General features: G+C 45.0%; 1 protein-coding gene across 1 annotated transcript in view; it reads right to left on the reverse strand.

The window, feature by feature from the left end:
* Positions 1-15,210, reverse strand: part of col18a1a (collagen type XVIII alpha 1 chain a) — a 113,557-nt gene extending 98,347 nt beyond the window's left edge. Inside the window, exon 1 of the mRNA XM_035394276.1 lies at positions 14,921-15,210. Coding sequence (XP_035250167.1) covers positions 14,921-15,011 — 91 coding nt within the window. The 5' untranslated portion in view covers positions 15,012-15,210. The remainder of the gene's footprint in view (positions 1-14,920) is intronic.
* Positions 15,211-16,603: the final 1,393 nt, after the last annotated feature.

Raw genomic sequence — 16,603 nt, forward strand, 5'->3', positions numbered from 1 at the left:
TTCGGTGTTGAAAGTTCACCCGAGTGACCTAAATCATAAACTCTGCATTCCAAACTAGTTGAGAAATGGCATGGGGGTCAAATTAAAAATGAGTGTGCTACAGTTTGTTCAGCATTTCTGAGTACCTGGAGTTAATTTAATACCCTGCTCAGTTCCAACGGGACTTCTGCTGGAGTTTTCAGATTGCAGGGATAGATACATTCTTCATTGAGATAACTTAAATAGAACACTACCATTTCAAACAATGCTCAAAAACAACGTCAACTTGTTTTGGAGAATGAAACCATTTTTCACAGGTAATTAATTGGTGTGATCAACAAAAACAAAAGCTGATTAATCAGAAATATTTTGCAATTGTGTATCTGCATGAACAATGCTTCTTCGTTTTAGATGTTCTACATTGGACAATGTGCATAATTTTCTAAAGTGAATGAGCACTTCATATTGTGAGAAGAGACATTAAGGACAGTTCCAAATGCTATCAATGATTCATCTGTAAAAGCAGCCCTTCAGCTGGGACGGATTACCCATGATGGGAAAGGTAATTGTCACTCTTTAGCTGTGGACACAAGTAGATTTTGGGATAAGGGGCACTGCAGGGGATTCATTACCCCAGAACACTCTGAGTACCCCCCCCCCCCCACACACACACAGACACACACACACATACACCATACACACATGCATACACACACACACACACACACACACACATATACACTCACACACGTACACATACACAAACACGACATCACACCACACATGTGCACACACACACACACATACACGTATACACACACCACATCACACCACACGTGTACACACACAGACACACACACGTACATGCACACACACACACACACACACACACATACATATATATACACACACACTGACACACACACGCACAGGCACACACACACACACACACACACATGCACACACATACACAGAGACACACAGACACACACACATACACACACCTACACCTACACACACACACAAATACACACACACACACACACAAATACACACACACACACACACATACACTCACACACGTACACATACACAAACACCACATCACACCACACATGTGCACACACACACATACACGTATACATACACCACATCACACCACACATGTACACACACAGACACACACACGTACACGCATAGACACACACACACACATACATATACACACACACTGACACACACACACGCACAGGCGCACACACACACACAAACATACATATATATACACACACACTGACACACACACACGCACAGGCACACACACACATGCACACACATACACAGAGACACACAGACACACACACATACACACACCTACACCTACACACACACACAAATACACACACACACACACACACACACACACTGACACACACTGACACACACACACACACAGACACACAGACATACACTGACACACATGCACACACACACACACAGATCCTGGAGGCTGGGGACCTCCTTGTGAGTTAAATAGAGGCCTTGAAGTGGAGGTCCTGGCAGGAGCAAACTCAGCTGAAGGAACGCTACTCAGCTCATCTCTGTTCAGAAGCGAACCCGCAGCACCACGCCCCACAAATCTTTAATCCCAGCAAAAGGGCGAAGCTCCCCACGCAGTCTGTCCCCTGGGGCGGTTCAGACGCACCCCCCAGGGGGCTGGCACGGGACCCTGGCAGCGCGCCCCGCCCTGCTCCGGCACGCATGCATGAGGTCATCCCGCTCAATCGCAGACACATCTGAGACGGGCTTTTAAGGTTTGGCGAGAGGGCTCCAGACCAACCCAAGCTTTTAGGGGTTTGCAGCTCAGCGTAACCGTGAAAGGTGCGCCTTTTCACAGGAAAGAGCAGCAGCAGGCGCCAAGTTCTGTTCCCAAAACCCATCAGGACCACAACAAAAGGCCATTTGTTATTAAGGGTGGCACTGTAGTATAATGGTTAAGGAACTGGGCTTTGTAACCTAAAAATTGCAGGTTCAATTCCCAGTAAGGACACAGCTGTTTTACCGTAAAGCAATGTACTTAACCTGCATTGCTTCAGTATATATCCAGCAGTATAAAGGGACAGCCCGTAAAAATGCAAGTCCCTCTGGATTTGAGCGTCTGCTAAAATGCCCACAATACAATGCAATGTAAACGGCTGTTTCATTGTGGCTACCATGTCATCAATTCAAACGGCAGACAATGGATCTGGCAGCCTTCTGAATGCTGGTCCCTAAAGCACTTCTTCCCACCTGTAAATTTACCAGGCTGCTCCTGCTATGTTTACTCTATGTCTGACTGACTTTTATTTACATTTCATTCTGCGCAGAGATTGCACTTCAATATGGTTAACCTCCTCTGGCCCAGCAAGTCATTCCTGTCCCCAATAAGTGACCTGAGTTTCTGGTGTCAATCAAACAAGAACCATACCCTCTGCTATGCTGAAACATACACTACTAGCAATAAAAATTAAATTACAAATCTTTAAAAAAATATTTTCACTGCAACATTTTTTTTTGCCATGCAAGACATTTGTATTATGTAAAACAATTTAAATCTTCAACTTTTTCCTGCTGGGTATTAGGAGCTTAAAGCATCCAAAACAAGTAGTTCTGCCATGCGCTAATATGACAAAAGGAGGCCATTGCTGGGATTAGGTATGGATAAAGCCAGCAGGGCTGAGGCACTGGGAAAGGAGGTTATATCAGAATGCTGAGGAAACACTAGCATTAGCCATTAGTCCATTAGCATTAGCACGCAAATACCAGTGCGACAAAACCCCCTTTCATTGGACGAGGTGGGATTACGGTTTTCCTGTTGGCTGTTTGACAGTGTAAGGCATGCGCTTCGACTGCAGGGCTGCCCGAGAGCCCGTCGCTGCAGACGAGCGCACAAACGTACAGCGGCTGTGGGCTGCAGCTCACGCAGACACGCGCCGCCCTCGAAGCGGGGCGGACAGAGCGGAGCGAAAGAACTCGTCTGTTGACGCGCCGCACCGCTTCAGTGCGACAGGCGCTAGTGAAGGTAGACGGGCTGTCAGAGCCCCGCCCAAATCTGACATCACCGAGCTAATGGAGGCCGTTCATTCTGCTGTATAAACAGCCATTGTTGCACGTTCTCTCTCTCTGTGTCACATTGGTAAAATATCAAATGGACAATCTTTCATTGTAAAATTATTCTAATAACGTGGTCTTGAACTTGAACTAGTTGAACTTCATCATCAGCTGACTTTTGAAGAAGCTTCTTGTTTACAGCTTACAAAGACACTGAAGAAGGCGTAGGCCAAAGCCTCAGAGTGAACACAGAAGAAATGCAGTGCGCAGTACGATCGGCTTCTGTTCGTGGGCGGGCTTCAATTTTTCTGTCTTCTAGTTTCTCTTTAGAGCAACCTTCACAACAATACATTTATGGCCACAAGGGTTAGCCGTTTCACTGGATGCAGTGATGAGCCTCGCGTCAGGCCGTTAAAGCAGCGGTGCCCAATGTGTTCAGGACCCACAGGCAAATCCAAAGCCCTCTCAAAGAAAGCTGAGCTGCAGGACTGGAGTCATTTCAGTCAATTCACAAAATCAACCAAAAACCTTCTCATTAATTTAAAAAATGTCCAAAATATTCCACAGGGGTGTTTTATTTAATGAATTAAATGTTCATTTGTTTCCCAAATAGACTGAAATTGAAACTGTTCATAACCGTGCTAATCTTATGTAAAAGTAGTTCACAAAAACAGTTGCCATTGTAAAATGAGTCCTGTTGAAGAAATGACTGAACCAGCACAGTGTAGCATTTCTCCTATTGGCCAGGTGAAGATGTGGCGACCGCCCAGTGACGCGTCACCATGTGGATGTGGCAGAATCGCTGTAGATGAGCCAACCACGGAAGCACTGACCCAGAAAGCTCAGAAGAGACACCGGGGCTAAATTTACAGTACGAGTCGTGCGGACGGAACTGCCAGCTATCTCTGGCGGCATCGTTCTGGTCCAGAGGCCGTCGCCGGCGCGATCGACTGCCCCGCCGTTCCCCTCTCCCAGTAAACCCAGGTCGGTATTTACGGCGCTGGGCGTCGACGCTGAAATGGCCTGAAGTGTCAAACGCGAGTTAATCTTTCCGCGGTCACCATGGAGAAGGGACAGGAGGAGCGGGTCTGAGACGAGCCGTAAACACAGGGCTTCTGATAAACGCTAACAGCACAGGGAAATGCGGTTTCTGAAGAACCCCTACACCGGGGGCGTGTTCCGAATCCCCCTCGACCAAGACATGCTGCAATCTGCCCGTAAACCAAGACTGATGCAATTAGGGTTAATAATCGCCCTGCTCCAGAGTGCGGCCAGCCCGTTAGCACAGCGCAAGGCCGACCTCGCTAAAGCTCTCCCGCTGAAGCTACACTAAAGCCCTCCTGCTGAAGCTACTCTAAAGCCCTCCTGCTGAAGCTACTCTAAAGCCCTCCTGCTGAAGCTATGCTAAAGCCCTCCTGCTGAAGCTACTCTAAAGCCCTCCTGCTGAAGCTACTCTAAAGCCCTCCTGCTGAAGCTACTCTAAAGCCCTCCTGCTGAAGCTACTCTAAAGCCCTCCTGCTGAAGCTATGCTAACGCCCTCCTGCAGAAGCTACTCTAAAGCCCTCCTGCTGAAGCTACTCTAAAGCCCTCCTGCTGAAGCTATGCTAAAGCCCTCCTGCTGAAGCTACACTAAAGCCCTCCTGCTGAAGCTACTCTAAAGCCCTCCTGCTGAAGCTACTCTAAAGCCCTCCCGCTGAAGCTACTCTAAAGCCCTCCTGCTGAAGCTATGCTAAAGCCCTCCTGCTGAAGCTACTCTAAAGCCCTCCTGCTGAAGCTACTCTAAAGCCCTCCTGCTGAAGCTACTCTAAAGCCCTCCTGCTGAAGCTACTCTAAAGCCCTCCTGCTGAAGCTATGCTAACGCCCTCCTGCAGAAGCTACACTAAAGCCCTCCTGCTGAAGCTATGCTAAAGCCCTCCTGCTGAAGCTAAGCTAAAGCCCTCCTGCTGAAGCTACTCTAAAGCCCTCCTGCTGAAGCTGTGCTAAAGCCCTCCTCCTGAAGCTATGCTAAAGCCCTCCTCCTGAAGCTACTCTAATGCTGAAGCTATGCTAAAGCCCTCCTGCTGAAGCTACTCTAATGCTGAAGCTATGCTAAAGCCCTCCTCCTGAAGCTATGCTAAAGCCCTCCTCCTGAAGCTACTCTAATGCTGAAGCTATGCTAAAGCCCTCCTGCTGAAGCTACTCTAATGCTGAAGCTATGCTAAAGCCCTCCTCCTGAAGCTATGCTAAAGCCCTCCTCCTGAAGCTACTCTAATGCTGAAGCTATGCTAAAGCCCTCCTCCTGAAGCTATGCTAAAGCCCTCCTCCTGAAGCTACTCTAATGCTGAAGCTACTCTAAAGCCCTCCTGCTGAAGCTACTCTAAAGCCCTCCTGCTGAAGCTACTCTAAAGCCCTCCTGCAGAAGCTACGCTAACGCCCTCCTGCAGAAGCTACTCTAAAGCCCTCCTGCAGAAGCTACTCTAAAGCCCTCCTGCAGAAGCTACTCTAAAGCCCTCCTGCAGAAGCTACTCTAAAGCCCTCCTGCAGAAGCTACGCTAACGCCCTCCTGCAGAAGCTACTCTAAAGCCCTCCTGCTGAAGCTACTCTAAAGCCCTCCTGCTGAAGCTACACTAAAGCCCTCCTGCTGAAGCTACACTAAAGCCCTCCTGCTGAAGCTATGCTAAAGCCCTCCTGCAGAAGCTATGCTGCACAGCCTTCACTGCCGCTCAGCATCCTTTGATCTCTCATACGGTTACCCATGCGCTCCTTCCAGACAGTCCTCATTCATTTGTGCATTTCGCACACAGCACTGTGTGTCATTTAAGCCCAGCGGTTCAGGTTTCAGACCAGTCCCCACCCCGAGCCTGTTAACCGCCCATCTCTGACCTTCAGATAAAACCAACCTGACCCCCCCCCCGCCTTCCCTGGGGCCCCACCCTCTTTCCACCCCCTAAATATGACTGCTCTCAAAAACCCAGCCGAAGAATGAAAGTTTCAGGATGATCAGAGCATGGCCAAATATGATTTATACACAACTTATATTATGCTTCTCTTCTAAAATGAAATAGTTTGCAAATTACACTGTCAGAGCCACTGGCCACACTGATGTTGGGACCGAGTATTAAAAAGCAATCTCTGGTTGGGTAACTGTTGTGAGATGGAGCAACACGGATGTTTGCCTGGCTGTGAAATTTGACAGCACAAACTACTTGATGCATAAAAGTTTCGCATTCAACAAAGAATAATAAAAAACGCATGGAGAGGTCATGACATTAGCCTGTACCACATGTCTACCAAAGAATAAGAAACAGCTGAGCCAACAGGAAGGAGTCCAGATGTGTCATATTTAGGAATCAAAGCAGGATGTGACAGCTGTGGTTTCCCAGTTATAACATATTATCATCGGGATATCTTACATTAAGCCAACATTTCCGGCTCTGCCACCATGGGAACTCGTTCACCTCAAATCAAAGCCCATTGTTTTAATTCTGCCTATGCCAGAGCATGCTAGGGAATGGCATCGGTGCCCAACATCAAGCTCAAGTTCCAGCAAGACCGGTATGCACCAACACAGAAATCTCTGGCTCCAGTGGGCTGTCTAAGCAGCCTCTGTGCTAACCATCACATACAGAATGGCATCAGGCTCCAGGGGGCTGTTTAAGCAGCCTCTGCGCTAACCATCACATACAGAATGGCATCAGGGTCCAGTGGGCTGTCCAAGCAGCCACTGCACTAACCATCACATAGAGAAGGGCATCAGGCTCCAGGGGGCTGTTTAAGCAGCCTCTGTGCTAACCATCACATACAGAATGGCATCAGGCTCCAGGGGGCTGTTTAAGCAGCTAACCGTCACAGAGTTTGATCCATGCAGCTTTCACACTATTAGAGGAGCCCCCAGGTCCCAGACTTCCTCAGGGTCTGTTGGGTTCTGTTACTCATCACTTAATTGGTCCATTAAAGCAGTCAATCATACCCATCGCACCTGGTTTCCTGGGTCTGAACTAGCTGCAGATTTGAGAACAAAAAACAAGCAGCTCCACAGGACCAGGGCTGGGGACCCCAGCAGACCCTGCGGCTCTCCATGACCAGGGCTGGGGACCCCAGCAGACCCTGTGGCTCTCCAGGACCAGGCCTGGGGACCCCAGCAGACCCTGCGGCTCTCCAGGACCAGGGTTGGGGACCCCAGCAGACCCTGCAGCTCTCCAGGACCAGGGCTAGGGACCCCAGCAGACCCTGCAGCTCTCCAGGACAAATGGGCTTTTTTCCATTATAATAATAAATGTAAGCAGCCACCACAGGTAATGTAAGCAGACAGAGAGCCAACTCTTTGCACAAAAAATAATCTCCCAAAATCCTAACAAGACAAAGAAGTCGGAAACTCGCAATCCCTCGGAGATAATGCAACAATAGGAGTGAATGGGATCACATAATGCCTGGTTTTCCAAACCACAGGAAGGAAAAGATGATGAGAAAAACGTCTCGCTGGCAACGCTGACCACTGTGTCACCAGAATGACAAAAACACCTCATCGCCAGACCTGGCACCTGCAGTAGCCATGGATACACAAACATGCGCACGGGAAACAAAAACAGGCGATTTCACTGAACTCCACAACACCAGGAGCTTTTCACATTTCCTTAATTGCTGGGAGACTTTCATTTTCCCTTTTAACTGGCAAACTCACGTGATCCAATTTCTGCTTTTGAAAAATTAACATTAAACATATACACAGATTGCATGAATATAAAAATACAATAGAGAATTTAGTTTAAGAATTTTATCTCATGATTTTTGTGAGGCTTTGCAGGACTGAGGACACCCACCCTTACTGGAACAGTACACACACACTGTCTGCTTCACTGTGATTGGCCTAAATGTGCGTGGCTAATTTCAATTATTTTCACAGCACTTGTTTTTTCACAAATTCATGTTTTGTGTGGGATGGTGCGAGGGTGGGGTGGGGATGGGGTGACTGCAAGAATCAACCATCAATCATCAGTCTATGAACCCAGAGTGACCTTGCAAGGGTGGTCTCTCTGAGCTTTGCAGATATGACGCACTGTTTGACATGCATGTATCCATCTAATCCCCTGAACACTTAAACCAGTAAACCAGGTGTTAGTGCCCCAGCGCTGGAGGCGGTTATCGCACATCGGGGTTCACCAGCACGCTTCAGGCTCTGCCACACCCCGAGCACAGCGCCCAATTCGGGCCAGCCGAGGTCCTGAAGAAACAGTCTTTGGTTGGTGGTGAATTTGTTTATTGACTGGAAAAGCCATGGATTACTGCGGGGGGTGGGGGGGGCGGTTAGTTGGATCACAAAGCCAGAGTACAAAGGGCCAACTCACCCCAAACTCACCCGAGCAGAAGACTCCATTGACTGAAGTTATAAAGCAGTTCTAAGGGAAACTGGTTCTCTGTACAACTACAGTACCGATCTGTATAAGCGCACTTAAATATTCTGCTCTGTAAAACCCACTGAAATATGTCAATGTCTACCTGAAAATCTACGGACAATAAAACGTGTCACAGCTCTCATTTAAGAAGATTTAATAAGGCAGCGTTTGGTTCGCCAGCCACTGAGGTACAAGTCCAGACACTCAGCTCCATTTTAGCGGCAGCATTCCACCCCAAAGAGGCGGAGCGCTTCCAGTGAAAAGAAAAAGTCTCTTTTCTAAGAGCAGTTCATTTCCCCCCAAACGCACAACGTCCTTTCCACAACTGGGCCTTACAGCAGGTCGGAGAATAAAGATGCTCAAATCCTCGAAAAAGCTGTAGTGTAATTCAAGCCCAGCCAGTATTTTCCACTGACGATGGCCATGAACCGTGGAGAGTGAGTGTCTGCAATTAGATATCCCTAAACTCATAAGAAAATCAGGTGATGCCAACTGCTGGAAGAATGCCATTGGTCTTCTCGCTACACAGCGAACAGATGGCCAGGTAATCAGAACTGTGCGGAAACGTGCACTTGCTCACTGTAGAGGATCATATCAATGAGCTGCAGAGTGCCTTAATCGTGACGTATCATTCAGCAAAGCATCAAGTGTGCTGTGGGGTTTTAACAAGACCAGGACCACCTGCTACTGGACAGACTGAGCAGCACAGTCAGAATAACCTGGGCCAATCGCATAAGCGTTTATGAAGTAAATATCATTATGTCACGCCTCAGCCCCCCCACACACACCCCACCCCCTTCAAGTCCTCCCCAATTATTACACCATGTATGCCTGGCGTTGAGGGGAATAGGCAAGAGTCATTGTACACCTGTGTCACTTCAAAGGAAAGCACTCAACAGCTACCGAATATGCCCGAAACTGCCACGGTATCGAAAAAAAAGACCAGGTAATGTTCACCTGAAGGCCAAAGGGCATCTTTAAGGGTTGAAAACGGTATGATAGAATGCAATTAATACGTTCAAAGGCAGCGTTTACAGTCAGGTATGCCGATACCTGAGGCACAGTGAAAGCAGTCGGAACGCTAGCCTAACCTTCAGAGGGGTTGAGGTTACGGGTTTGTCCCAGTGACTCTGTAATTGGCCCGAGGCAGACGGATGAAAGACAAACAGGGAGAGGAGTGTGCGCTGTTTGTCCCGCAGAGTAAAAGGGGCGTCATGTAGGCGCTACCTCCCGGGCGGGACCCACCATGGTCCCTTCCTGCCCCCGTGCCCTCCATTTCTCATACGGCAGGCGGGGGGGCCCGTCTGCAGCGAATCCTCAAAGCAGGACCTCACCGGGCAGTTCAGCTCACCAGCAGGGTCTCCCCTTATGGCCCGGGCCCCGCCCCCCCAGCTCTGCGGCCCCCAGGGCCGGGCCCCACCCCCCCAGCTCCATGGCCCCAGAGCCGTAGCCACACCAGGAGGGCTCGAATAAACGCAAGACAATAGAGGATCGCCCCCCAGGCACAGAAACGAGTCCTCTCACAGCCTCTAACCCTCCAATGACACCGCCTCAGATCCTACCGTCAAAAGAGACCCTCCTAAAAATTTACATTTAAAAAAATCTATTTAAACAGCTGGATATTTTACTGAAGCAATTCAGGCTAAGCATCGATCCCAAAAGTACAATGCAAGCCCCCCCCCCCCCCAACCCCTCAGTCACAATCCCAGGTCCTGAATTCTTACGCTTCAAAGGGTAGGCAAAGCTATTCGAGATGTTACGGTTTAACATTCTTAAAATGGTAGCTGATGGTAGGAACTGTTTAAACACATTTAAATGACGTGTTTTACAGGGATTAAAACCGTCTAATAAGTAGGTTTATTTATATTCATATCAATTATTATTTTAAAAATGTCTTTATTCTGTGTTTACTTGACTGGGGAAGATACTTATTGACAGGGATGGACTTTTTATTAGTTCAGTTTTAATGTATGTATGTATGCGAGAGTGTATGTATGCATGTATGTGAGTGTGTGAGTGTGAGTGTGAACATTGACTGACTGACCATGTTGGTCACCAATCTACACCCTGAGCCAACCAGAGGAGGATGGGTTTCCCCCTCAGAGCCTGGTTCCTTCCGAGGTTTCTTCCTATCTGCCACAGGGAGTTTTTCCTTGCCACTGTTGCCTTAGGCTTGCTCCTGTGGGGGTCTAGGCCAGGGTTGTCTGTGAAGCGTACTGTGACAATTGCTGTGAAATATGCTATATAAATTAAATTTGATTGATTTTATTGATTGAGTGTTGTTGGATATGTTTGACCCAGTTTTTTATGTGTAATGGAGGATATTTTAGATACATACAGAAGTTTCTGATGACTATCCAGCTTCATAATGGCTGATTTTGTGGAATTCTGCAGGTCTGTGGCAAGATTATACACTTCAAGTATTAATGGGCTTTACTAGCAATTGAAAAGCCAGCAGGTCATCAGAAATCTCCATAAATATTTAAAATATCCCTCACTGCACAGAATAACTGTCGAGGCCAACTGAATATGAAAACACAGACCAAAATTTAAATAATATCAAAAAATCACAGAAAGTGAACTATCCCTTTAAGCCTAAACAGATAACATATGCCCTGCCCACACAATGACTGTGAAAGCTTGCCTGTTTGGAAGAGTGGTAATAAATGTGCAATTGTTACAGCTGGATCAGTTCAGGCCAAGCTGAATGGAGGGGGTGTACTCTAGCCACCCAAATGACTCAATAATAATGTCATGAATGCTCCAGTAAGCCATTTGGTGGACAAAGACCTGAAAGCAGGTCACAAGCATTCCCTGGACAGAGCTTCTCCATATGCAGGCTGTGGTCACACAGGCACACAGAGTTGAAAATAAACCGCCAGGTCTTCTCTTTAAAAGGCCTCTACGAGCTTGAGGACTGGGAACCATCGTACACTTCTTTGCATTTCCGCACAGAGAAACGCAAGAGCAGTCTTCCCAAAACCGACGTCAACGAAGGCACCGCGAGCGCCGTCAATCAAATATTTATGGAGGCCTTCTCCGATTCTCTCCGCTGTCCACCTGACAGCTGTGCATGCCACAGATAAAAACTTTTACTAAATGACCTGCTCTGAAACAGCTACAGCAGCCTCCTAAATAAACAATCATTGAAAAGCACATGAATAAATAAATTGATAAATTAATAAAACTTTCCCCTTAAATCAAATCAGCTACACAACACTTGCGGTCAATGCGAATTTTGTGTATAGTGATCAATTCCATGTCCTGGAATCAGAGGGGGAACTGAGGCACTTGATAAAAGCTTTGGAAGAATGAGCAAGAAGCAGACTGATTTGGATTTAAATTGAGGAAACCACAGTCAAGAGGGCTGCTGGGCAGCTTATTCAGTTACGATACTGTTCTAGTGCATGGATGGGCTCAACGGTCTGGTATATGTTAAGGCACTGTTCTAGTGCATGGATGGGCTCTATGGTCTGGTATATGTTAAGGCTCTGTTCTAGTGCATGAATGGGCTCAATGATCTGGTATCTGTCTCTAAGCAATATAAGAACAACTCCATGACACAACTCAGAGGCTTTATAAGCATGGCTAAAGTACTGCTTGAAACTAAACATCTTATCAAAAACAGTTACAGACTAGAATTTAACACAAGGCAAAGTCTCATTTTGTAGCAATAGTTCTTTCACCGTACACTGTAAATGCATGCCATTGTTCTCGAAAATCTGTTTAAGCCATTTATCCCAAAATGTTGCATGATTGCTCAATGGTTTGTTCTTGCTAGCTAGAAATGGCTAAGGCTAGGAGGAGGAATATATAACAAGGGCTCAATGTGTCACCCTTTCTGTTTACAAAACCTCATAAGTGGGATAAAATCCGTGGCAACATTCAGGGCTATTATCAGTCAATCCACCATAAATAGATTTGCTAAATTGAGCTGCCTTTTGCAAACTCATAGTTAAATGTTTGCGGCTAAAATAAAGAAATGTATGATAATTACATCAACCTTTACATGAGCAGTTAGCTGGCATATCCTGCATGCGGCTTCACTGCCATGGTACAAAAAACAGCAGACTTAATTTCTCAAAGTTCTGTTGAAGCAACTGAATTTCACAAAGCATAAGCCGTGGCATGAATTCTTACACGTTTCTTTTATTGTTTCTCTGAAAAGAAATGACTAGAAATGTCACTAAAAAGCAGTCATTTTGTCCTTGTTAATAAATACAGATGTAGTATCAATGCAAATGCAAATGCATTAATTAAGACTTTCAGAAGGCAAAGGAAACCAAACTGCCTTTTTTCATTTCAGATGATATCTTGTTATTTCTCTTTCATTCTTTCAAATGTACATTGAACTAAAAACACAGAAGGAAACCGTCACCTTCGAACTCACTAACCGAAACACAGTGTGTATGTTCTTCGCAAGGGTTCATATCGCATTAAGATAATTACCCATAAGAACCCTACACGTAGATTACATAGCCTATATAATGTCTCCTCAACCAAACAGGTTAGAAGCACAAAAGCCACATAGTTACAGAGGTCTGAACTATTTCCATCTCAGGTTTAAATGCACAGAAGCAGTCCTTACACATTAGGTTCAGGCCACCTTGTAATTCACTAAACAGTTCACGATTGATCCAGAAAATATGCGTAGTGGATGTCAGGCTTTGGAATTTCAATTCAAATGCAGGTCTCACGAAGCATGTATATAGCATGCTTTACGTGCATTTTATATACATACATTATTTGGTACTTTATGCATATACATACATATACGCATTCACTGCTGAAAAATACAAAAATAAACACACACATCCAAAAAAAAAGTGTAACCAGATCATTTTTCTTTTGACATTTTCGCTTTCTTTTCCATATTTTGGTTATGCTAAGCTTCTAGCCAATGAGAACCACAGGTCCTCTAACATCCAATAGAAAGCTGTGTAGAGTATTCCAGAAGCACTGTGAGTTACTCTGCTGTTTCTCATGTTTGGGGTGGCCTAACTCCCCCAGTCACTGCCTGCAGCATCTTTTCATGTCATCCTTTATCTCTGAAAAAGCCTACAGCATCTTTAGAGTCAGTCACCTGCCTAGTCAGGAATAAGAGCAGGACATATTCAATCCTTCTGCCCCTTATCTCCTACCTGCAAAAATGCCATGCTTCTGAGAATTTATCCTCAGAGACCAAACTATACAAGGAAGCACAAAGGGTTTTAATGAAAAGAATAACCAAAGTTTGCTTCATTTCCATCATATTCTCAAAAACAGACCTCCCACATGTGGTAGACAAGATTTAATCCTCTCTAATCACACTTATTTATACACTGACAAAACACCTCTGCTTAATCTGTGGCACCGATCCTGCAGGACCCCTGAACTTTCCTGCTGGTCAGGTGACCTACTCAAACCAGCTTGACAATCTCCAATTTACAATACCTGTAAAAATAAATACTGCATACTGTGAAAACCAAGATGTGTTGGAAACTGAAAGCAAGCCTAAAAGGACCTCTCTGATATTGTTTTTTTTTTTTTTTTTTACTTTCCTCAAACTCTCATTCAGCTCATAGCCGGGTGTATTATAAAAACTGTCCTGATAAATCAGTTTCTTATTACACCAAACACCTTATCCTTGAAATCAAAAACAAGGCGGTCCCCATAATTTGCCTAAAGACATTCAATACGCCTTTTGGCCAACTTTTACTTCTAGCTATTAAATTATAATTTCCACATACACTCGTGTTTAAGGTGAAGGAGAAACCACAGGATGAAACTTCAGATGGTAGCGGCACGGGGCAGAATGGCTGTGGACATGCCCCGACAGTGCATGCAATAATTTGAATAGTTGCAGGACTCAGAAGACTCTCTACTTCCAATGAAAAAGTGAGCTACGTTGACAGTAGTCGGATACTGTTCATCCCGAAAGCGTGTATGTTTTATTCATGGCGGTCAAAGGTAAAAGTCTATTACTACTATGCCTACAAGCATCCCTCTAATACTACACATATATTCAATTAGCATTAGTTAACTTGCATCGTATTCCCAACATAAAGCTAAAGCTGAAATGATGCATCTTAACAAGTTCTTATTAACGCTAACATTTAAAGAATTAACAGTTTACTTAAGCGCGTCTAATAATAATAATAATAAACAATATCTTTTCATATGAAGAAAACATTTCATTTTTTCAGAAATTTTATTTCCTTAATGTGATACTTTTAAACGAACTCCACGCATCACCCATTCAATTAAGTTGTCATACACATAACTTAACCATAACTTAACCTCATAACCAAACAGACAGATATACATAGCCTACAGACAGACGAGAGTACCGTTCATGCATTTCCTATTTGTAAAGCATCCTCCATCGCTAGAATTGCACGTAAACCGCCGAGAGGTGCATTAAGTAAACTGTGGTAGACAAAATAAATACTCCTTAGGAGAAATCAAGCGGCGTATTTAAAGTTTGCAGTGGGACTTACCTGGCCATTGCGAGTCTGCGGGGGTGAGCGAAAGCAGCACAAAGCAAGCTACCAGCCCCAGCCACGAGGAACACCTGCAGCGAGGGAGCATAATTCGTCTCTGCTTTAATTTCTTTAAAACTTTTCCTCTATGCAGAAAGAAAGTGATTTCTGCGCATCTCAGACTCGGTTCGTTAATGCAGAAGACTTCATAGGATTGTCGGGGTATTGATGAACAGCCTACGCGACTCCCCAGACGCTGGAGCGCTTCAGACCAGCAGTGAACAGCTGATGAGACTAAACGGGGGAGACTTGGTACTGCGAGGAGCGGATAGTGACCCACGAGGTCTGACAAAAGACAGCCCCTCTGGGTCCTAACGCCTCAAAGACCTTGCCGAGCAGCAGTGATTGACGGATTATAGTCATACATTTACGGAAGAACAGCTGATTGGTAATGCAGTTTCTGAAACAACTACGTTCATTTTTTTACGTTTTAACAAGTCTAAATTAATAGACTATGTCGGATGTTGTCCTACTTCCATGATACAAATATTGTGAAACACCAGAAAAAGGACATTCCTGAATACAGTAATTACAATATCGTGGGTACTGCTTTCCTTGAAAAGAAAATGACCTATTAGTAAAGACAGATCTCTCCGTATTCATTTCCATTTTACAGATTAATTTCAAGCAGGTTATAAGTAAGAGGGGAAGCGATAGACAGTCTCCTCTAGAAGTATGCTAATGGTCGAGTGGAATTGTTATTTTTGCTATATAGGTTAGGCATTTGAATTTGAGATCAAACGATGAATATGAGACAAAAGTACAGACAATCAGCAGACAACCATGTTTTACCATTTTACAGAAACAGCTGTTTTTGTGTTTCCCCCAGTCTCAGCCTTGCAAAATAAGTTAAAGGATGACTGACAGGTGTTAGCTGTTGCTCAGGTGTTTCCTTTTGCATGGATTGTTCACACATAAAAGAGCAGTGAGTGACTAGTCTTGGTTTAACCCTTCATTCCCATTTATGGAGTTTGCATTTGGAGTCATACACCATCATAAACACCAGATAACTACTGTAGTTTAAAAAAAAAAAAAGATCAAACCCCCATACTACCGATGTGAAAAAGTAATTGTCCCCTTAGTTACTCAATCAGCCAGTTAACCAAATTAGCAGCAACCTTACCATCAAAGTGAAGTAGTGACCACAATGTTTCTACAAGCACACTCTTCCACCATCAAAGGAAATTCCAGGAGAGATGATAAAAAAGTTGTTCAAATATATCAGTTTGGAAAATGTTTATAAAACCATTTATAAGGCTCTAGGACTCCAGCAAACCATAGTGAGAGTCATTATCTTTAAATGGAGAACACTTAGACCTGTGGTGAATGGCTGGCCTGCTGAAATTTCTCCAATGGCGCAGTGACATCTCATCCAGCAAGTCACAAAAGATCACAAAAGAACATCCAAAGAACAGCAGGCCTCTCTAGCCTCAGCTAAGATTCATGACTTCACAATAATAAAGAGACTGGGGAAAAATTGGTTTCATGGGAGAGTAGCAAAATGTAACCTACTGCTAACCAAGAGACATATGAATGCTTGTCTCACATTTGCAAAAAAAAGCAACTGAATGATCCAAGCCTTTTGAGATAATTTTCTTAACATATTTCCTACCAACAGTCAAATATGACAGTGGTAGTGTG

Source organism: Anguilla anguilla, chromosome 15, assembly GCF_013347855.1.
Source record: "Anguilla anguilla isolate fAngAng1 chromosome 15, fAngAng1.pri, whole genome shotgun sequence".
Taxonomy (NCBI): domain Eukaryota; kingdom Metazoa; phylum Chordata; class Actinopteri; order Anguilliformes; family Anguillidae; genus Anguilla; species Anguilla anguilla.